Genomic DNA, 24,769 nt, shown 5'->3' on the forward strand with positions numbered 1-24,769 from the left:
TTAGGATCGTGACTGTACCTGTGTATTTTATTTCAATTGCAGTCGGGAACCTATTAAATGGGAAAATGACAATACATCAAGGTCCCCGACTGCAATTGAAATAAAATACACATGTACAGTCACGATCCTAAATGAGCATAAAACTTTTGCGTTTGTTGTTTGTAACCTTCACTAAACACTCATATTCTAATTATTTTTACATTCATTAAGTTACTCAACTAAACTAACACAACTAAAAATTATTTTTGTCTTTTCAGTTCGCTTTTTCGCAGGCGTGTTTTTTAATTTTTAATTAATTTATTTTATTTTATACTTTTTAGAATTTTTACATTCATTAAGTTGAGTAACTAACACAACTAAAAAATATTTTCATCTTTTCAGTTCGCTTTCTCGAAGTCGTTTTTTTTAATTTTAATTATTTAATTAACTTTGGGGTCATGATTTCGTTACTAACCATTTGAAGTCACTTTATATTACTTTTGCGAGGGCGTCCTCAGTACAGAAAGGCACGCAGAGCGCCGCATATATCGGGCTACGCCCGACTCCTTTGGAACGCGTACAGTGCGCCACGAACGTCGGGCTACGCCCGACGCTTTGAGTGAGAGGGCACTGAAGGCGTCTTGGTAAGCGTACAGCGTGTCACGTACGTGGGCCTACGCCCCCGACACTTGGTATGAGAGAGTCGAAGGCGCCTGGCTTTGGACCGAGTGCAGCGCGCCACGTACGTCGGGCTACATCCGACTCTTTTACTGTTAGGGCGCCGAAGGCGCCCGGCCTTAGAACGCGTACAACGCGCCTCGTACACGCCCGACGCTTTGAGTAAGAGGGCGCCGAAGGCGCCCTGCTTTGGTATGCGTACAGCGTGTCACGTACGTCGGACTACGCCCGACACTTTTAGTATGAGAAAGTAGAAGTCGCCTGGCTTTGGACCGCGCGCAGCGCGTCACGTACGTCGGGCTATGCCCGACTCTTTTAGTATGAGGGCGCCGAAGGCGCCCGGCTTTGGAACGCGTACAGCGCGCCACGTACGTCGGGCTACGCCCGACGCTTTGAGTATGAGGCCGACTTTGGTAATCATACAGCGTGTCACGCTACGCCCGATACTTTTAATATGAGAGATTTGAAGGTGCCTGGCTTTGGACCGCGTGCAGCGCGCCACGAACATCGGGCTAAGCCAGAACCTTTAAGTGTGAGGGCGCCGAAGGTGCCCGGCTTTGGTATGCATACAGCGTGTCACGTACGTCGGACTACGCCCGACACTTTTAGTATGAGAAAGTAGAAGTCGCCTGGCTTTGGACCGCGCGCAGTGCGCCACGTATGTACGTCGGGCTATACGCCCGACTCTTTTAGTATGAGGGCGCCGAAGGCGCCCGGCTTTGGAACGCGTACAACGCGCCACGTACGTCGGGCTACGCTCGACGCTTTGAGTATGAGGGCGCCGAAGGCGCCCGGCTTTGGTAAGAGTATAGCGTGTCACGTACGTCGGGCTACGCCTGACCCTTTTAGTGTGGGGGCGCCTTTGGCGCCTGGCTTTGGACCGAGTGCATATACTTGGACAAGTTGCAGGAAGCGCACATCTTTCTTACGCTCTGAGTAATATCATCATCATAAATGTTAAAATTAAATTAAACCATACGGTTATAATGATACTTTCACGATTTGTTCTGCCAAAGTCGGTGCAGAGTTAGCTTAGACGGACTCTGCATCGTATCGATTAATAAATAGAAGTTATATTTTAAACTTTCCGATTCCATTAGCGCAATTACGAACATGTTTTAAAAACTATGAGTAGTATGTAGGTACCTAATATAATATAATTATATTTTTTTATACTACTACTTTACTAGAAAGTCTTCGACCAGTGTGTGTTGCCAGTGATGACATATGGAACTGAAACGTGGCCGCTTACTGTGTGCCTCATAAGAAGGCTCAAAGTCACCCAAAGGGCAATGGAGAGGGCTATGCTTGGAGTCTCTCTGCGTGATCGCATCAGAAATGAGGCCATCCGCAGCAGAACCAAAGTAACCGATGTAGCCCTCCGAATCGCTAAACTTAAGTGGCAGTGGGCGGGGCACATTGCCCGTAGAACCGATGGCCGTTGGGGCGGAAAGGTTCTCGAGTGGCGACCACGTACCGGAAGGCGCAACGTGGGTAGACCCCCCACAAGGTGGACTGACGACCTGGTAAAGGTCGCGGGAGTCCGCTGGATGCGGGTGGCGCAAGACCGGTCATTGTGGCACTCTTTGGGGGAGGCCTATGTCCAGCAGTGGACGTCCTCTGGCTAATATGATGATGATGATATTTTTTTATGATCAGCGGTCAAACTCTTTCCTTTTATTTTAATAAGTATCCCATTCAATAATAATATTTGGTTTCATGAGATTAGCTTCTCTTAAGGTGCAGTGGGTTCAGAAAACGAAGTTTTTAAAAAGCCGTAGCTCTTTTTTGGTTCACAATACGGCTGCCATACATTCAATTAGCAATCTTGAGGGCTTTTTCTAGTGACTTCCGCGATTCGAATCCTAAGTTTTTGACTTTTGCTCGATAGAAAACGATCACGAACATAGGTCTAAAACGGACTTCAAACATTCGTAACAATTTGTGCACAAAAGATTAAAATATGAAAACTGCTTCTAATAACGCGCAATTTTATGCTTGAGCGAATTCCGCGATTACTTTTTTTTTTATTTTAACATTAAATAAATAAGTTCAAAAACATGATATCAGCGGTCCCGTGCACGCAACTTCTTTGATCAGATGCCCGCTGGGCTTGAACGAAGGCGGTCCTATCGCGGGGCGCACTAAACTGACAGTTGTGTTTTGCAATTATTTTGACATTAAATCATATACGTATACGAAAAAGTATACCAGTAGACAAATTGTATTTACAAAAATAGGGTAAATTAATTATCATCACATAGAGCTCGAGTCTCATCTTAAATTTGATTTGTTGTTGTTTACGGGGGATAATTATTGAAAAACGCAGTAAACTATCTTAAAACAATACGGTTCTAAAATCATTTAAGTAATTTGCTCCTTGAAACCCCGCTTAAAATGAAAAAAGTTTGAAGACTCATACTTACTGATTGGAGTTAATTTTCATTATGCTGGTATTACCTAATATTGCGTAATTTTAAAAACGTACCCATGTGACTTCTGTACGTCAACGTCAATGAACTGATTGTGATGACAATTTTGTGATCTTGTATTTATGTTAGAGAACTTTTGATCTTCAAATATTACCTATTAATACGGAACGATATGTAAATATTTCGTGTACTACTTGAAAATCTTGAAGCGGTACACCTATTTTGTTGCTGTGAGGTCCGCCCAGATATATAATGCGGTTACGTGCTGTTCTGCAAACCTTCATGAAATCAAGAATAAATAAACGACTATGGTCTAGCCTCAGTCCTAGTGAGTTTTTGCGGCTCGTGAGGCCGAGATATACTTGCCTACGAGGCTTACAGGCTGCGGACTGGTTTACTGGGATTGTCTATGTATCGATTGTTATCCAAATTTACTATAAAATAAAACAAAGTTTTTAGTTCAATTATATTCTGTGCATATATAATTTTATTTTTTATACCTCGTCGATGACAAACAAGCATACGACCCGTCTGATGGTAAGCAGTCTCAGTAGCCTATTGATATAGCCTGCAACTCCAGAGGTGTTAGGTACATGCGCGTTGCCGTGCCTAACCCTCCGCACCCTCGTTGATAACTGGCAAGCATACTCACCGGCAGGAACAATACTATGAGTAGGATCTAGTGTTATTTGGCTGCAGATTTCTGTAAGGTTGAGCTCTGCTCTAGATCTGGAATTACATCTGCTGTGCTGTGTCCTACCACACAAAGCGAGATGTAATTCACAGTGGCCATACCTCTCTTTTGGACGTAGTTCAAGGACCAGAGGAATGTCCATATATCTTAAGTATTTTCGTACTAAATAACTACACAGATTCAGATTCTGAATATATAACCGTAAGTTTACCAAAAATTTGGCGTAGCTGTACAGTCAGATGCAGAGAAAAACAATCCGCCTAAATTAAATTTCCACCCTGCCAGGACTTTATTTATTGATAAAGATAACGATATGTTTATTTGCAAAAATGTAGTGATGAACATAGGTGGACAGTAATTTTGGATGCGTAGGGGAGAGCGGGGAGAAACGCAACACTTTGTACTTTGACCTTAGTTTCTGGCTAACCGTTATTATTTTGATGAAATTAATGTAGTCATATATAACTTCATTGCATGTTCTGTAAATTAACATCTTGATTAACCTTATAATTGTGTATTTTGTATGTAAGTACTAGAGTGACTAAAAATCGTCTGTTGTTACTTATGACCCCGTTGGCGTGCAGAAAGTAACACATGTGAGTCAAAAGTAACAAGACACAGTGGGCTGTAATTAATATAATATGACATATCAAATCAAAAAAGTACTATATAACTATGTAAATTATTATTGATCACACACTTTAATATTTGCATTTTAACTACATAAACATTAGCATTTTAAGAAAACAAATCAATATTAAGTCCTCGTTAGAAATTGTTTTTATTTCAAGTGATGAGATCAATTATTCTGTTATAAACATGTTTCATACTCAGATAATTCAGGTTCAGAGTTTCTTCACTCATAAATATGGCATACATCGTTTAAATCATCATTGACGCATTAAGCATGTGACCCCATATTAGATTCAATAGGTATATATTGTATGGGATGTAAATGTTACTTTTGTACCCGACCGCATTTTTCTGAAAACATGAAAGATATCTTTGAAACGGAACGTGCTCGAGAAAATAAATTGCAATCAATCTAATCAATAATCAATATCCCTTCGGGTGGCAGGGCGGGCGGCGAACCGGGAGACGGTTCCGTCATAACAAGCCCGTGAGTGGCAGAGACCGTCTCCCGGCCTCTGTGCGACATCGTATTTCGCGCCTAAAATAAAACCGTTAAAACTATGCCTTGCTTGTTCACTCTTGCAAGATGCATTCGTCAATAAACAAGGATGGTATTCCTTAACGGTCGAATTCCCGCGTAAAATAAAGTTTGTTAGAACTGTGTGAATCATATTAAATGTATTGTTTTGTCACAAAAACTGCTTTTTCTACAGTCAATTGTTTTATTTCCTAATTATACGTATTTTTATACATGACAGTAGAAAAAAATTGGTAATAATATGAGATTTGATCAAGTCCAGCATAATTCACATAAAATAGAATGTAATTCATTGGTATACAATCAAATAAACCACTTTATGCTGAATTCAATAATACATAGTTAATATATATCATTCATACATATTTTTTGAGAAACGGTCATATTTCTAACACGCGCCAAATTCGCGATGACCATCCTGGAGGCCCCGCCACTTGACGTATATTTTTCCAAAATGGCCGCGCCACTCAACCTCAAACGCCTTGTTATGTCTGTCCGTCTCCCGGCTCCCCGCCACTTACCGTAGAGACCGGGAGCCGGACAATGCCACTCTAGGGGATATGCAAATATTCAGAAAATGTATGTATTTTAATACAACGTAAACATCAAATAACTAAAAGTCGAAAAACGTACTTTTGATTCGAAAAATCACGTTGCGTCCTCTCACACAACCTAATAGCACGTGGCGCCCGTTTCGACTGAATGCAAGTGAAGGGGGCGCCACTGTCTATCACCTAATAGCAGCGGAGTGGTGTTTTGACTATTAGATACACCTACAAAGCAATAGTTACTTTCCTTTCCACCCGCCGTTACGTTTGTCCCCGCTCTCCCCTACATTTCACTTGAAAAAGCATGCAAAATTTTCTTATTAGCTAGGTACTACAACTAAATATATACAGATTGAAGCTAAGCTAAGGTAAGTAAGTTATAGAATAATAACATCATCGGAATACACATATGATTTCAATGAAATTGTCATTGAACTGATTTTGCGCCTTATCGAAAGCCCTATTGAATAGAGTAGTACCTAAATAACGTTTTTCATCTGACGACTTCTGTATTTATTCGGTTTATTTAGTACGCGTATCTAATGAATTCGATTTTAGTTAATTTACATTTAAATACGTCACATGTGACATGAACAGACAAGGAGAGTAAGATAAAATATATTGTTTCTCTTCCTTCTTTCAATGGAACTTTTTTTAGAGTTTCTCTTCTATATTTTTTTCTAAAGGTTGCGTAATATGGCGCATTAAGTCCGCCATATTGTTTTTATAATGACGTCATATAGCCTATGTTAGCCGGGATGACGTAAGGATTCTAATGATGTATCATACGTCTAAATCGGTTAAGGCATTCAGAAGTTAAGGTGGAATAAAGAAACTCACATACATACAAACATGAACGCTGAAAACAATACACTCTTTTTGTTTGGGCAGTCGTGTAAAAAACAACAAAACCGGGAAGTAGGTCAAATTTAACTTGCAAGATTTGATCCGTGCAAACATACATAGTTAAGTAGGTACATACAATGCAAGGTAAGTATATAAAAGCTTGTAAAATGCAAGTTAAGTAACAGCTTGTAAAATGGCTGACAGTGACACAGAAAAACCCTCCAGATCTTACTTTAATAACATCGTCAAATAAACGCGGTTAATCTGTGGCCCATTAACCGCCCGTGTCCGTGCCGGTATCCGTTACGTCACTCGTACCGTTATCCGTAGTCGTTAATTATTGTTTACCGTGACTAACCGGGCGCTGTTTGTCTCCATTACACGCGAAAACAACGTGCGTGCCGTGGCGATTTGTGGGGCAAGTGAAAAGTGATTGGTGGCCGGGTAGCCTAGAGGTCCAGGACGTTAATCGTTAACGCTCCGTAGCGTATCGTAGTCATCTCTCTCTATCACTCTTCCCCACTAGTGCGACAGTGACAGTTGCGTTTCGTTCGCTACGGAGCGTTAACGATTGCACGTTGACTACGCACCCAGGGCGTTAGCCGTTAATTCATCTTACGGATGAAGACGCTCACTCGTTAGATTCTGGCCTCGGCCATGAGGGCTTTGTCAATTTTTCTTCAGTATATGATGTCTATTTCAGTTAATGAAATGAGACTAGTTTATAATGGGATCTTGAAATATAAGCCACTCATGTCAATTTGGAAAAAAATCGATAAGTACGTCATTACGAGGGTACCTAGTCATTAGCAGAATAGTATTTAGCTTACATTATGCGAAACATGTAATATTTTAAAATAGACTTCAAAGTTTACCTATTTTTTTCATGGATACCTATACCCACTAAGTTTCATTTTACAGTCATATCTCCTTCTGTACCTAATTCTTAAAACCTACAGGTTTCATCGATTTTTAAGGAACAGAGAGATAAACCCTTATTTATAATGCATTTTGTTATTTTATTTCTTCGCGTTTTTTTGTCTTTACGAATAGGTAAGGTTCTCGCGCTGACGCTGGCGTTCTACACTTATTTTTTTATGACGGGTGATCGGTGATCACGTAATGCTTTCTATATAAAATGAAGTGCTGTACGCTTCGGCCCGGATCCAGATCCAGACAGCTCTAGTGCGATTCATCATTTTTGCCTCTTTAGTTTTCAGTCGCTGTCAGTTCCTGCTTGGACTCAGGGCGCCGCCTGTTTTCAACTGATATATCCACAAGATAGATTTATTGCTGCGATCATTTCGACAAATCTTTTAATGGTTTTGTCCGTTGTATGGATTTATTATACAATTTCAGGGAAGTATTTATACAATTAAGTTAAGTTTTGTGCATCTGTTGTTTTTCGCAGAATATGTATTATTTTAGGAGAATTTAGATACTTATCGGAAATGTAATTTTATTAAATATAAAATATCATTATATTATAGGACAAATTTACACAGATTGACCTAGTCTCACGGTAAGCTCTATAAGACTAGTGTTGTGGGTACTAGACGACGATTGTTCGCAAGAAAATGGAATAGAACCTCCGCAGAGACTGGCAGCTTATAATTTTACCTATAAAAAAGTTAGCGTATGTCTTTTGTTTTTTTGCTTGTCAAATTTTATACTCATTTTTCCACAATAGAAGATTAAACATCTTATTTTCTAAACTGGAGTTTTAACTAATATAAACCCGTTAGACCCGTGAACATGGTCCTTCGAACCGGATGTAAATAAAGGAACCAGAATTTATTGAAGGACCGAAGGGAAATACCTATAAATTACCAATTTGTCACTGAGGACATTATGACTGCCGAGGCTGTGATGAAGAAATTCACCAGGACATCGGAATCCGCCAGTGTTGAGTGTGTTAGGATTTATTATTAGGACCAGCACTCGTTATTAAGGTAGTATAAATAGGTAGGATTTATAGTGAACTCCAGGTTAGTGAATATTTTATTATAAAGTGTACCTATTTGGTAGTTATATGAGTCAGATTCATTTGTAATTTAGTTCGTTGTAATTATTTAAAATGTGATATTGTCAACGCAACTTCTGACCGTTAATTTGCCGTTATTCGTGTACTCCTAATCTATTCACTTGAGACTATTGTCATTTATATTTAATTTCATGTGTATTGTGGATTAATTTTATCTGTATTATTTTTAAACAGGAATTATTTTACTAGGGATTATTTTTTATTAATTGCATTATAAATTGTTTACATTCAAGGTGTACGTACACCAGCTTCCCAAAAATGGTTGACGAAAAGGATTTAGTTCGCAAAAGAGGCAGTTATAAAGGTCAACTCACCTTATTTACTACATATCTAGGCAAAGTGAAGGAGTCGTCATTAACTCAAGCTGAAGCTAGTCAATTGCAGTTGCGTATAGGTAAGATTGAGGCATTGTATGCACTTTATGATGATGTACAGACACAGTTAGAGTGCAACAGTGAAAGTTTAGATGCACATATGACAGAGCGAGATGAGTTCCAAAATAGCTACTTCTCTGTACTCTCGCGGGCCCAGGATATGCTCAACAATTTTAATAAAAAACGTGACGAGTTTGAGTCATGTAGTAATCGTGGGTCGCGAAGTGGTGCGAATCGTAAACTGGTTAAGCTGCCAACTATTCAGTTACCGAAATTTCAGGGTTCATACGAGAATTGGCTAGGCTTCAGAGATACTTTCACAAGTCTGATCCATTCTAACGATGATATCGATAACATTAATAAATTCCATTATTTAAGAGCATCGTTGGAAGGATCTGCGGCGTTGGTTATTAATTCTATTGAGTTTTCTGGGAGCAATTATGAGGTGGCGTGGACACTCTTGTGTGAGCGGTACGATAACAAGAGGTTGTTATTACAAAACCATGTATCTGCTTTATTTAACATCGAGCCGATCATCAAGGAGTCGTCCGTGCATTTAAAACGTATTATTGACCACGTAAACAAAAATCTGAGATGCTTAGAATCCCTAGGTGAGCCTGTCAAACATTGGGACACGCTCCTTATTCACATTATTAGCAACAAATTAGACGCTACGACATTTCGTGAGTGGGAGGAACATAAAGGAAGCTTTGATAAGACTGTGCCTATTTCATTTGATAATTTTAACACTTTTATGCGTAATCGTGCAGACTTGATTGAAACCTTAGAGTTATCGAGCGCATCAGGCGCCGGTCAATCTAGTCAGCCGGCTAAAATCGCATCTAAACATAGGGTTTTGCTTTCTACTCAACCCACTGAACACTGTGTCACTTCTCAGTCTCAGTTATGTCCGAAATGTAATGGTGAGCATAGCTTAAATAACTGCTCTCAGTTTCTCGCGTTAAGCAATATCGAGCGGCTTAACTTGCTGCCGAATTATAAAGTTTGTTTTAATTGCTTCCGACGAGATCACTATGCAAACCATTGCAAGAAGGCAGGTTGTGGAATATGCAAGCGCAAGCATAATTCACTCGTTCATGTCACAGAGCATACGCAAACAACGGAATCAAGCTCGTGCGAGCGGCCTGCGTCGCCGGCATCAACGGCGTCGGCGCCGGCTGCCGCCTCCGTTCCTGCATTATCGGCTCGCATGCGAGTCACAACTCCACATTCGAATGCATCTGAACCAGACGTCGGACTACTAACAACTGCATTGATTAAAGTATATGGGCATGACAATCGCGAGATCATAGCCAGAGCAGTTTTAGATAATGGTAGTGCGTCTTGTTTTGTGACTGAGAAGATGAGTCGGCAGTTAAATTTACATACTAATCGTGTAAATAAATCGGTTACAGGCATAAACAAATTAAAGTCTCACGTAGGTAAAATGTGCCAGGTGCCAATTAAATCGTTGGATGACACCTACTCGACTTATTTAAATTGTTCTGTTTTGCCATCAATATCTGACGAAATGCCTTATCAAAAGATGGAGATATCACGAATGAATATTCCGTCTAGCATCCGTTTAGCTGACCCTAACTTTTATAAGCCATCCGAGGTTGATATTTTGATTGGGGCTGACCATTTTTGGAACTTGTTAGGGTCGCATAAAATTGAATTAAGCGATGGACAGACGATACTATTTGAGACTAAATTAGGGTATATAGTCGCAGGCCCAACAAACAGCGGTCAAGTATCGGCTCCTTCGCGAATTAATTGTTATTTTACGAATGTCACCTCATGCGCTAGTAATAGATTGCTTGACGATGAGACTCGAACCCAACTCACGCGGTTCCAGCAGCCTGCCAAGGCCTGCACCAAACAATCTCATCATTCCTCGAACAGGAAATTAGTTAGAAAGCATTTCACTACTAGGATTTTCACTAGGCAAGAAGACTAAATATTCTCTTAAATGTAAATTTAAAGTTAAAGAAAAACCCTAGTGTTCTGAGATTTTACTTATTACAATAGCAACTAATTGGCACAGCTATTATTACTTACGTTTTTAAATATGTAAACTCATTTGTGTACCTACTTTGGCTCTTAGTAGACTAAGACTTAAAAAAGTGCTATATAGGCATTTTTCGTATGTTTTCGTACTATGTATAGGTACTATCTACTGCTAGCAGGTGACTTAACCAGTATTATTTAGTATTTACTTGCTAGCATTAATTACTCATTATTTAAGTTATATACTGTACATCATTTATGGATGGATGCAGTGAGTCTTAAACTTATTTATCAAAGCGCAGCTGTGATTCGCAAGCTAATGCTGCAGCAATGATGACATTATTATTTTCTAATGTTAGTTCTGCGTGTCCTCCTTTACATTGGAGTTTCATGGGAAGCTGGGGTAAAGTCAACCACATTTTATTTAAGGAGTGCTGGGTATTGTAACATAATGTTTATCGTCGATGACCTCAACACTGGTTTGGTTGCCACTTCCCACTGATTTGAATTTCGTCCCACCCAGAAGAATTGCTGCCATTTATTTCAAGAATGCTACAAGGCTGCTGCTACCACTCCATCGGTGACCGCCCTCTTTCGTCAGTGTCGGTTCATGACCTCGAGGAGTACGCTACATTGGCCAGTGTATTAGCGTTGAACAATTGTGACAGCAGTCAAATCAAGCAGGAAGCATTGGAATCTTCCACCAGAGCCTGAGTGATACACACTCAAGCGTTGCAACTTGACGCCGTTATGCTCTTAGAAGAGAAGATACCTCTTCAGTAACTCGGCGATCTGCTGTTATGATGTACTTGCATCCTGGGTTGAGCAGTTTGGGTTGAAAGGCAAGCTTTCAACGCCCGGGGGCATGTTCGCAAGAAAATGGAATAGAACCTCCGCAGAGACTGGCAGCTTATAATTTTACCTATAAAAAAGTTAGCGTATGTCTTTTGTTTTTTTGCTTGTCAAATTTTATACTCATTTTTCCACAATAGAAGATTAAACATCTTATTTTCTAAACTGGAGTTTTAACTAATATAAACCCGTTAGACCCGTGAACAACGATATACCTATATAATATATATTAATATATAAATACATATACATAGAAAACATCAATAAGTCAGGAACAAAATATATTTGTGATAAACACACAAATAAATGTTCTTACCAGGATTTGATTCTAGGCTAGGAGGCCGTCCAACAACACCAAAACAAACAACATAAAGTTATGAGTTACAATACTCCAACAGGATTTAAATATTAGTAAGGGTGTCCAAGCGAAATATCTATTAAAACGGTTTTATTCAGCCGGGTTATGGCATAAAAGAGTTAACACAAAGCTCTTTCTCGAACAACTTACAAATCATTTAGCGATATTATTGCAACTATTACACAATTACTTAAGAAAGTGTAATAAGAAAATCGTTAGCAACAAAATCGCCAAATGACTTAGTTGCGTGACGAATAGGGGTATAAGGGGAGCGACACACGGACAGACCTGCGTCAGAGAACATCCGCTGGTAGATTTCGTCGCAATCTGTAGAAACAAAAATGGTGTAAACAAAAAGAAAACAAAAGAAAATAGTCAAATCAAAATGTATTCTAAGACTAAGACGATTATAAATCTCAAATGTCATTTTGGCTGGCAAGGCGTGGCAAGGAAACACAAACGATAGTACCAACAGAAAGAATTTAGTTTCTTAAAAATACTGATTACTTTCTGCTAGTAAATTGAATCACCAAAGAATTGTAACATCAAAGAGAGCATACTTTTAAGTAATACTATCAGATGTTTAGACGCAACCGGGTCCATTTTGTGTATAATTTAGATACTAATTGATTCGTATTAATTGATATTAGAGTTAGACCAAGAAAAGTCTACAGCGTCATAATTACATAGAAGTTTGACGTTTAAAATAACACTTGCACTGCGTGGGCTATCAAAATCTCTGCAGGCTTTTCTTGATCTAACTCTATCAAGAACAATATATTCTAGTACATATACTAACAATATAAATCGACAATTGTAATCAAATTAGCACTTGTTTTCTCAATTTTACAAAGAAAGTTGCGTCAGTCAAAATAGAATAAGTTTACTTAAATAAGCGTTCTTTAAAAACAAAATGGCATACGTAATTTAACACGCCTAAAACTTCCACAAAACGAACAGACACGTGACACGTGCCGTAAGTAATCCAAGCACTTCGATTATAAGTTTGTATCGAAGTTGCAAATTACTTCAACCTACATTTTTAGCTGACATTTATCAAAGCTCGCGAGATTCTACACGACATCCAAACGTACTATGTCACTTTATTATTCGAAAGTCAAAGATATATTTACATTTCTCGTCTTATTACAAAGGAATTAGGCTCAACATGTAAACATATCTTTGACTTTCCTTGTATTAGCACGCCGGCTATACTTTTCACCTTAGCGTCGGTGGAGATGTTTACGCGCAACTTTCCTCTAGAGGGGGAATATGGTATTGTTTTGGGAGTAATTAGGGGGAGGGGGTGATTAGAGGTCGCCGAGGTGATCTGGCTAGGAGCCAGACGTCTCCAAATGGCCATGAGAAACCAATCACGCCCGGCAGTGACAGTTTGATGTATGCGCTGGGACTGGATACTGCGAATGGTTTCCGAGCTTTGATGGTTTATGTTGTTGACATTAAGGTAATTATGAATATGTAGTTTGAACTAGGGGCGTTGTTTTCGATTGATACTAGACTAGTACCTATGAAATATTTATTATGTAATATTATTGTCTCTTGTTTATGGCGTAAACTTAGTTTTAGTTCACAACTAGGGTCCTAATTCAAGTTTGTGAAGAATAGTTTAATAGAAACAAAGTTTATTTTACTCGGGGCAAGAGTAAGAGTATGAGGATTCCCTACAAGTGTTACTCTTGCCCCAGTGTTTGTCTTACCCCATCTGACCTTATGTTAAATAGAATTTTGAGTACCTACCTATGTACCCGCAACACTAGAGGGATTCTAAGTACGCATCTATGACGTACGCAAGATACTATTGAACTTAACCGAACCGAATATTATGCTTCAAGTTTCTGATCCAACATTGTTGATCTGCAATCTCACAATACCTTTGTCTTGGCGTCAGATTGAAACTTGGCATGCGGTTTCAATTATTGCTACCATTACAATATCAAAGTGACTTTAGACTTGCAAACAGCCAACTTTGAAGCCGCGATTCATCTTATCTGCTAGACCGAAACAAGAGTCAAAGAGTTTGAAACAATTTGAAGCAATTATTTTGGCGACACGTGATTTATTAACATGTTTAAGACGATTCTGAATTAATACTTTGTTATAGGCCGATTCAAACTTGCATCATATTATTATAATTTAACCGTGCGTCTCGCCTGCACCAGTACCACCCCTAACAGTAACAACCCTATTGGACTAACCTTATTGTGTAACCTGTAAACTTTTTTTTTGTTTTCTTTGTTCGATTTGTTGCTGTAAGTTTTGTTGCGACAATAAATGACTTTTTATTTTATTTTATTTACATGTACGTACAAGTACGAGCGAAATACACACGCAAATGACAACTGAATGATATCATTAGATATCAATGTACGTTCGAATTGGCCTCAGCAGGGTATTGGCGCTTGTTATGATACGACCTCGACGATCGCTTACACCTCACGCTGATTAGTCGTGTAATGTCATGTCACTCGCACTTATTGGTGTGCTGTATTGTGTGTCTCACTTAGACGACTTTGGCATGGACTTGGAGTGTCTGTGATACAATGTCGTATCAAAACAAGTTCAAAATTATAACAAATTATTTAACTTGAATCGGCCTCAAAGAGCTTGAAACAATTTAAGACAATTAATTTTGTGACACGTCACTCATGTTTAGGTCTCAAGAGTTAGGTTTTATGCAAATAGGCCTTACATTCAATGTAACATGAATATGCGCAATTAGAGTTAGAGTGAATATTTAATATTATAATTCACAACAACCTTTTGTGCCTCGTCTAATGACAAATTTTGTCATTAGATGAGGCACAAAAGGCACATTAGTGTTACATTTCAGTATGGTAATGTATTACATAATGTTAAAAAAAATGAGTTTAATATTATTAAGTACTTACAATTTTTGCATTTTATACTAGATAATAACAAAAACTCAATAATAACCGAAATTGTTTGTGGCAATGCCATAAAGAACGAAATTACTACAATAAAATTTAAGTAGGTACTTACATAAAGTCAAAATTTGATATCTGTGGTAAGTTATTACTCGTAAACTAAGGTTTGTGTAAATTCAAGAATATTCCATTTGTATTTGTAAATATTTGACTTTTCTTAAGCATGTTTTAAAATGTCATCTACAGTTATTAATACAATAAATTTTAAAATCTTACGCTCTCCATCTCATATCCACTTATCGCGAACGTGTTAAATTAATTATGAATATTATACACAGAAATATTGTAAGCACCGATTTATCTGTGCCGTATCGGCTGTGACCTCCCCCCACCCCCTTGAATGAAACGCAAATATTGTTCCGCCGGTTGCTAATGTGGTACGATACGCCCAAGCTGGGTATTCCGATCACTTACAGAGCTAAATGCTCAGCAAACCAGTAGGTATAGGCTGGTAACCATGTACCAAGAATATACAGAAACCGCACATGCTAGCAAATGGCGGAGAAAATAGGCTGTGACAGACGGACAGACAGACAGACAGACAGAAGCGCGAGTGATCCTTTTGAGGTACGGAACCCTAAAAACGACAGAAGGATAAGGAGGTTGAGTAGGTAGTAGATTAGCGGCTTATCTAACTATTATTTTTGTAGCTAGCCGCACGAAGGTGTGTGACGTCATCACCAAGCTGACAGGGCAGAGTGATGGCAGGTGGACCAAAATGTTGACGGATTGGTGGCCGCTTTCGGATGAAAGAAGCGCCTGGCGTCCGTTGGCTCGTTGGGTGGATGACATTTGGAAAATCGCGGGCACTTTTGGATGAGACTAGCCCAGGACCGGGATAAGTGGCGTACACGAAGAGAGGCCTATGCTCAGCAGTGGGAGACTGAAGGCTAGAATGATAATGATGAAACGGGCCCTATTTTTGCTGGTTTAATTGAGAATGTAACTCGTTTGTGCATTTAGGTGGCGGTAACAACGCCCCAGGGCTGTCACTCGCTAAAATGTTACAGTCCTCGTAAAAATGTATGGCCCCGTTATTTATAGAAGCTTGAATTGAAGGATGGGCTTAATGTGTGGAGCGGTTGTTTAATCCGTTATTATCCGTAATATACGAGTATAACCAATCATACTCAAAGCGTTTTTGTATGTTTCCAAAGTAGGTTCGTTTTTAGCAACACATAGCCATGCAGTACCTACATAGCCAAATGCGAATTGGATAAGTAGGTACTAGTTATTACCAAGAACTGTGTGTCAAAGGTAGGTAATCAGAAATACTAGGACTACTAAATAGTAGCAAAATTAAAGAATTTTGAAAAAAAGGACTAGTTTTTTCATATGAATATTAATATAAGCAGCAAAATCAAGATAAATGAAAAGTAAATAAAATAGAACGCTCGCACTCACCGGTTGACTCCATCTACTCTATCTTACTATGGATACCACTGTAATTAAATACTATTCGAGAGAAACACAACCCAATATGATCCGATATTTGAATCAAAGGGTTTCAGTTACGTATTGTACTACACAACCATGATGGAGCTACACTACGATGGAGCGGTCACGTCTCCTGCATGTCCCAAGACCGAGTCGCGAAACGCATCTTCTACAGCGAACTGCAAACTGGTAAGCGAAAGCAAGGCGGCCAGTTTCTGCGGTTCAAAGATGTGTTGAAGCGGCATATGAAAAGAGCTCATATACAGCCATTAACATGGGAGACATATTGTGCAGACGCAGGTGCGTGAATTTGAAGCCAGGCGACGCACAGAGCTCGACGTTAAGCGTGACGAGCTAAAGGCCAGACCACCTGTGGCCATCACGCATAATTACGTCGGAGGGGTGCTGACATGCAGCGAATGTGGCCGCACATTTGCTGCAAAGATTGGCTACGTCAGTCACCTGAGAGCGCACCAGCGACGCTCTCAGCTGTAGCAAAGCAGTCGCTGTAGCCGAAAACGGCTAGGAGATGATGATGATGACACAACCATCGAGGCAGGTCAATACCCTCTAAGCCTATTGGCTTGATTCCAACATTAAGATACATCAAAAATTTGCTAAAGATACGATAGGTATGGATTCGGAATATTCGGATCCATATCGTAGGTATCTTTAGTAATTGACATGACTTTAGTGACTGACATAAGTATCGGTACTTATGTCAGTGTCAAAAGTGACGTTTCTTCAAACAAAAATGTCACTTTTGACACTGACATATCCGATCCATGTCGTATCCTTAGCAAATTTTTGACGTGTCTTAAAGTTCGAATTAGGTCGTATGTCAAGAACGAATGACCTCAGTGGTTAGGTGTGCGGTGAACTTTGATCATAAACCAAATTTCGATTTAAAATTCAGCTTTTAATGTTTTAGCATTCTATGAAATTTGAGGTTTACTTTCAACTAGGTTATTAAAATATTTTATGGAATTCTTGTTAACCTTTTCATCAAGTTATCGGAGGCTTACTCGTAGTAAAGAGACTTTGCAAATTTAGTAAACAAGAATTGAAATATTCTGTAAACTTGCCTAAAGAAGTTAGCGGTCTCGAAATTGATCTATCATTAACATGGATATTTGTGTGACAGGTCCATTTCCTTTGATACGATTTTTTTGTTTGACAGATGCTACGAAAAGTCACACGACCTATTTCAGTTTCAATTGGTGTTTTCTATAAACGAATGTCATCTTGCCTAGGCCCCCTTTTGGACAGAAGGTCAGATTTTAGTTCGTGCATAATTTTTAGAGTTCCGTACCCAAAGGGTAAAAACGGGACCCTATTACTAAGACTCCGTGGTCCGTCTGTCTGTCTGTCTGTCACCAGGCTGTATCTCATGAACTGTGATAGCTAGACAGTTGAAATTTTCACAGATGATGTATTTCTGTTACCGCTATAACAACAAACACTAAAAAGTACGGAACCCTCGGTGGGCGAGTCCGACTCGCACTTGTCCGGTTTTTTTTTGCTACACAGCTAAATGTGTAGGTAATTGTACACTTGTACAGTTAGCAACCCTATTCAGTGTTAAATGGAACTTATGGAACAGCTGCGTTGGGCATTAGTAGCGATGTTCCGAACGAATGTATTGTCGTGTACTGTCGCTAACTAAAATAAAACCTTTAGTACCTATTAGTACACTGGTACAGGTTAATATTTAAATTAGAGGTCTTATTTACAGTTACTTTTGAAACATATTAACTATTATTCCATACTAAGACGTATTTGTAGGCCATAAGGAATTTCAGAGTATTTGTAATCTCTCTCCCTCTCTCTTACACTTGTTCTGTCTTGTTCTGTTTCTATCTGTTCTGTTTCTGTATTAGTTTTTAATAAAGTTTTAGTTTTAAGTTGTATTGGGTGCCCTGAAAACCAGCGCCGTGTCTTACAGACACTGCTTATGCTGAGCGGCATCCTATTTGGTGTACATTTCTTTATTTAATTTGCTGTACCGAAGCGTAGCGAAGGTCTACGTTTTGACTCGGGCATTTTGCTTTTGTATGTCCGGATGTTCTCCTCTACAGGTCGCAATTCTTAACCGATTCTCGTGAAATTGTGTAACCGAATTCTATGATTCAATAAAAAAAAATTGTCGAGCCGGTTTTTGGAATTTTTTTAAAATGGAAAAGTTGTGACAGCTCGCGCTTAAACAAATAGTCGTATCGGTATCATAAGAGTGTATTATTTTTGAGACATGTTTACAGATTAAATGGCCAAAAATTCAGAAAATTTATTTCGCTGGTTTCGGAGGTATTGAGATATTTAATTTTAACTAATTTTAACTTGAGAATGAGTAGCTAAATTTCGTCAGCTTATCAAAGAACTATTTGGCTCAGTTTGTAAACGTTCGCTTTTTTTGTTTGCACAGAGAGTCTGGGTTCGATCCCCAGTATTTGTATGCTGGGATATAACTTTTTTTATTTTTTTACACTTAAATTTCGTCAATCGCCAATCAATACTATTAGAAGTATTAAAACAAATTAAATTATTATTAGATATAATTATGTTCATAAATGTAAATTATTTATAACGGAAATATTGCTCTAAAACGCTCATTCGCATTGCTCATTTATCCCTTAACCATGCATTAAAATAACCAATATTCCCATTATCCGTATATCCGTAACCGACATATTGCGTCGTTATTTCCATAAGGTTACAAAAGCATTGTCGCCGCGAATATTATCGCTAATAGAATTCGTTTTGTCGGCGTGGCGAAACATTTCATGCATTTAAATTATTTGGCGCGCGACAACGGAAGTGTTATTCAGATGAAACAATTTGTTAAACTTTTGATACTGTTATATAACACGCAGTGGATCTCTTAGAGCCACTTTCACTAATCCAGGGTTAGCCACTAACTTGGAGGTAACCGTTAAAACAGGGTTAAATTGTTGGTACTGGTAACTCCAGGTTTAACCAAACAGTTTAAGCTGGATGCCAAAAGACGCGCGCACCAATCTGCGAGCGTGTTGGAGGTTGCATTGCAAGTTGCATATAGGTATCTACATAACAATGCTAGCAATATTAGTTATCCTTATAAAGACATGTTTGACATCTATTTAAATCTTTATCTTCACACATAATATCATAGCCATATAAATGAAAAACTGAAATAAATGTCAAAATGTATGAAACAAAAAGTGACACTTAATATATCACCACGATAACGCGTAACGCTGACTCTGCTGAAGCAACCATCAGTGCGATCGTATCAAAACAGTACCAAATCCTAAACAAATTCTAAAATTAGAATACCTCTGCAGTTTTTGGGTCATTAGCAGGCTAGTTTAACTTTACGGGGGCATTTGCAAGCAAATGTGTGTTTGTTTTTACTGGGAGCACAATGGGACGTGCTGAACCGATTTGCAAATATAGGCTAATTATATCTTTGTTAGGCGCTACGTGTTGCCAAGCGTGGGTGAACTAAAATGTTAACGTATTGGCGGTTGGTTTCATGCCAAAGGTTGGACAAACTGCCCGATTCGAACTTTAAGATATGTCAAATACCGATAAGTCAGTGTTAAAAGTGACGTTTCTTCCTTATCTGAGGTCGTGCACGCAAAGGGACGCCCCTTTTGTGTCAACCATAATAATTGCTCGGAGCAATGCTGAGCCGAACGGAGGCAAGGAGTTACGCACCCCTGGTACAACTTGTCAGTTTTTGAACTTTCCAAAACAAGCCTTACGCTCTACAAAATAAGGTGCTAAACTCACCAACAACATGCAGCGTCACGAAGAAGGATCGCACAGGCTGAGTCGACACCTGACACTCGTAGACGCCAGCGTCGCGTTGCTGAGCCCATTTGATGTGTAGCGTCCAGTCGTCGGTCTGCGGCGAGTGAGTAGCCTGGAACCGTTGGTCTGAGGTGTACGTGTAGCCCCCGACGGTCAGGATGTGGAGGTCCCGGTGACGTATCCAGGATACCTGGAGACAAAAGATTTAAACGTTTGAGTGAGGTTGCTTGAAGGAAAAGGGTTATGGATTACAACTGTACACAAAGTAGCTTTATCTAGTATTAGCAAGTTTATGTGGGGACGTATAAATAAATACTTCGCCACTCGTTGCAAACAAAATCAAAATTAAAAATTATCTGTCTTTAATGCAAGATTATGGTACATTTACAATAGTAAAAGATGTTACAATGTTTATCAGAACACATAATCTACCCATCAGAGCATGCAATAGGTACATCTCCTTCATATCTTCAGAACTGAATACTATAATAATATCGAACATTTTTACATTTAGAGGAACATTAATTATTACATGAGATCGTTAAAATTAAAATCAAAATATTAATTTTTGCACTTGTATCGTATTAGTATGCAGCAGTCACATATACTACTATTATTTTATTTACAGTATTGAATCCTGCTGACTGCGCCAGTCATAAAAATGAAAGGCGAGTCAAAGCATGCTGCATTATTGGCATAGTTCTAAGTCTACCGTGTTAACAGGCCGAATTTATACTGTTAGCAACTTTAATGTGCATAAATATTAAAAAATAGTGGGTTGAAAGTTTCAGAGAAAGCCATAAAAAATATGGTACTTAATTAAGCTTAAGCTGTGAATAAACTATGACGGAAAATATACCAGCATTGCTTATATATTACCGATAAGCTCCATGCATAAACCATGGCATGTTTACCGTGATAAGGAATAGGCTTGCGTTGGACTTGGATCTAGGTCACCTAGTCTTTAACATACGCGTGAGTAAACTCTGATGCATAACTCGCAGCTGTTCATAAAGTACAGTGAAACGTTGTTAAAAGACCAGTGTAACTTTGCTCTTAAAATTTACTGTATGTGACAAGTGCACATTTAAATTAGAAAACCTTCTGGAAGAGCCTAGGGGGCCTTTTTCTCAAAAGCTTGTACAAGCGGATGTCACTTTTTGGCAGCTTTTGTTAGAAAGGTACTTCGACTTGTATTGCAAGTTACAAGCTTTTGAGAAACGGGCCTCTTAGATCTAAGGGATAAGAGATCTAAGATCTTTGATCTCTGTTTGGAGCAACCGTTTTTAAATTTAGCGTAAAAATGATGTTGGCAGATGTCATGATCTGTCGTTTGTGGTATTTCCGGATCAATACGACCTTCAAACATTTAAGAAAAGCATTGATATTTGCGCCAATTTTTTTTAGGGTTCCGTACCCAAAGGGTAAAACGGGACCCTATTACTAAGACTTCGCTGTCCGTCCGTCCGTCTGTCACCAGGCTGTATCTCACGAACCGTGATAGCTAGACAGTTGAAATTTTCACAGATGATATTTCTGTTGCCGCTATAACAACAAATACTAAAAACAGAATAAAATAAAGATTTAAGTGGGGCTCCCATACAACAAACGTGATTTTTGACCGAAGTTAAGCAACGTCGGGCGGGGTCAGTACTTGGATGGGTGACCGTTTTTTTTTTGCCGTTTTTTGCATTATGGTACGGAACCCTTTGTGCGCGAGCCCGACTCGCACTTGCCCGGTTTTTATTTTCGGTTGTCGATTCAGGCAATCGGGCTTGCTTGAGTTCTCCTTTTATTTTGGACCACCAGGTCGATGGTTAGCGGCCTTTGTCCCAAATTTGTTCCGGTAGGTTTAGCGCAATATGTACGAGTTATGAGCACGCTCTTTGCTGCGTCTTTTAACATGTCCGTACCATAAACGGAAATAGATGTCATATACTAAAAAAAATGACTGTCATATACTAAAGAAAATGACTAGTGGCAGAGGCCGGGTTGCCGGTGATTTTCTCGACGATTGGCTTTGACTCAGCGGTTGTTGTTGTGAATAGCCACAGCAATCGGAAAGGTAATGGGGCGATATCGTAATGAACCGATCAATCGTGGGACCGGGCCGGTGCCGTGACGGTTGCCGGTGCAACGCACGCCATCGGCCCACCATACCAACCCTTTGGAACAGTTCAGTTATGATAGAGTATGTAAACACTTTATTGGAACGTTTAGGTGTATAATTTGTTAACCCGTGCAAAGCCGGGCCAGTCGCTAGTTAATACTAAAATAAACCATCCACTGCAACAAGCTTACAAATTGAGTTGTGAAACTGTCTTGGCATACAATGACAATGAACGTCAAGAATTACGATTAGATACCTAACGCTCAAATAAAATTAATTGTTTTATATAAAAAAAGCAAACGTAGAGTGAGACTTCAAAATTGAAGTTTTTATCAACTCAACAAAAAAATACAATACTCAACACTAAATCCTCTTCAAATTGAGTTCTGAAGGCTTTTTATTCGTGCTTGAATCAAGCAATCAGTCACCGCCAATCGACTTTCTATAAATAGAGCATCTGTTGCTCTTTGTCAAAATGGCGTATCGACGTGAAATTCGAATGGAGATACAGCTTCTTGGTTTCGCTTGGGAGGATAATTTCATCCCTCGCGTACAGCATTTACAATTCCTGGCTGTATTGCGTTATTGTGTTTTATTTGGCAGTTGGAAACCTAGTTTTGTCGGTCTGCGTGTTTCTGTTGAATCAACGCTGATAAAGGACAAGCTTTCTTCAGATATTGGGTTATTATTTTTATTGGTTTGGAATTTAGTTCATCGACAAACTTAACAATACGGAAAGAAAATACATTTACCTAGGGTCCAAAACCACATCTCGAATAATAGTTGTTCGTTTTACAAGGGGGCAAAGTTGTTTAACTCCTCGGCTAATATTGATACCCGAGCAAGCGAAAGAAAGCGACTTGGCCTCCGACACAAGACAGCGCCATTTTACTCGGTCCTGTGCGACCTCTCTCGCCAATTGTTGACTCAAAGTTACTATGAAGTAAAGTAATGTTCCACCTCCAACGGACTAATGCAAAAGCGGGCGGGGCGGCGAAATGCGCCGAAATTTTAAAACGTAACAAATATAAGAGCCTCGGTAGAGAGTACCATTTTCTACCATTTGGAGTTGAAACTCTAGGTCCATGGGGTCCCAGCGCGCATAAGTTGTTCGCAGAAATCGCGAAGCGTCTGGTTGACGTAACTGGTGACCGAAGAGCTGGCGGCTACCTCGCACAACGTATCAGCATTGCGATACAGCGAGGAAATGCCACCAGCATCCTTGGTACAACGCCTCAGGGGCCTATTTTAGATTTAAGCTAAAAAGTAGTACCACTGTATATATATATTGTATGTAAATAAATGTTTAGTAAAGTACAACTACTTATTATGTGAGTGGCAATAAACGTTTTCCTATTCTATTCTACACCTTGAAACTGTCCAATAAATACATTGAAACCAGTGTTATCTAGGCCTAGTTTTCCTATGGGTGAAAGGTCAAAGCTTGGTCCACAGTCTGATGAATTTATTATTCTTAGCGCAAATTTTATCGCCCTCCTAGCCTAGATGGTAGTGACCCTGCCTATGAAGCAGTAGGTCACGGGATCGAATCCTGGTAAGGGCATTTATTTGTGTGTTTATCACAGATTTGTTCCTGAGTTATAGATATTTTCTATGTATACAGAGTTTGTCTGACCATGGGGCTTTAATTCCAGGCCTCGATTCTACTCGCTAAACTGAGCTACTTTTATTATGGCACCAACCCCGAAATCCCGAAAAATTTTCCACCGTTTCATACATTTTGGCTGATCAGATGTCGACGTTTTCTATGGAAAAGCCAAAAAAAATTCCCCGATTTTAGGGTTGGTCCCATAGTAAAAGTAGCTCAGTTTAGCGAGTAAAATCAAGCCCTGGATTTTAAGCCCGATGGTCAGACACAGACTGTATTTTATTACTATCTATTACTATGTCGACGCCTGGTATGTACTCACAATACAAGCATTATTGATCTTACTGTCTATTTGTGTGAGATTGACTCATAATATTTATAAAAAAATCTAGCCTAAATCTATCCTAATCTCTTTTAGGATGAAAACGATGAGGCGTTAAGGAGTATTAGATATGAGAAAGAAAGTATTCTTTCCTAATATAATACACGAAATCACTCATAATGCGTTGATAGCTGGTGCCTAAGAAATGATTGATGTATGTTACATAGGCTATAAGGTTTAGGCTGTAGTTTATCTTTTATGTTTCCAAATATAAATTATTGGTGAAACAATAGCTTACAATTTTGGTTCAGTCTAAAATTAAGTCAGGATCGCTGTTATATTAATAAATAGTACTTGTTATTTTGAAGATCATTTTAACTAAACCTCGTTTGTGTTGCAATTCATCGAAAATCGGGGTTGGCAAAAATACTTACCCTAAACTTACCAATTCGCCGGACGATATCAGCCTATCAGTTGTTCGGAACTCGGAACTGTCACCTGTTTAATCTGTGGTAATCTGTGGGGTGGGGGCCCCTTAACTCTTTGT

General features: G+C 39.1%; 1 protein-coding gene across 3 annotated transcripts in view; it reads right to left on the reverse strand.

Annotated features, from left to right (window-relative positions):
- Positions 1 to 24,769, reverse strand: part of LOC134790200 (zwei Ig domain protein zig-8-like) — a 673,220-nt gene that overhangs the window by 98,549 nt on the left and 549,902 nt on the right. For all 3 annotated transcript variants that reach the window (XM_063761032.1, XM_063761031.1, XM_063761033.1), the window contains exon 4: positions 20,161 to 20,371. In XM_063761032.1, coding sequence (XP_063617102.1) covers positions 20,161 to 20,371 — 211 coding nt within the window. The remainder of the gene's footprint in view (positions 1 to 20,160; positions 20,372 to 24,769) is intronic.

The sequence above is a fragment of the Cydia splendana genome, chromosome 4 (assembly GCF_910591565.1).
Source record: "Cydia splendana chromosome 4, ilCydSple1.2, whole genome shotgun sequence".
In the NCBI taxonomy this organism is placed as follows: Eukaryota; Metazoa; Arthropoda; class Insecta; order Lepidoptera; family Tortricidae; genus Cydia; species Cydia splendana.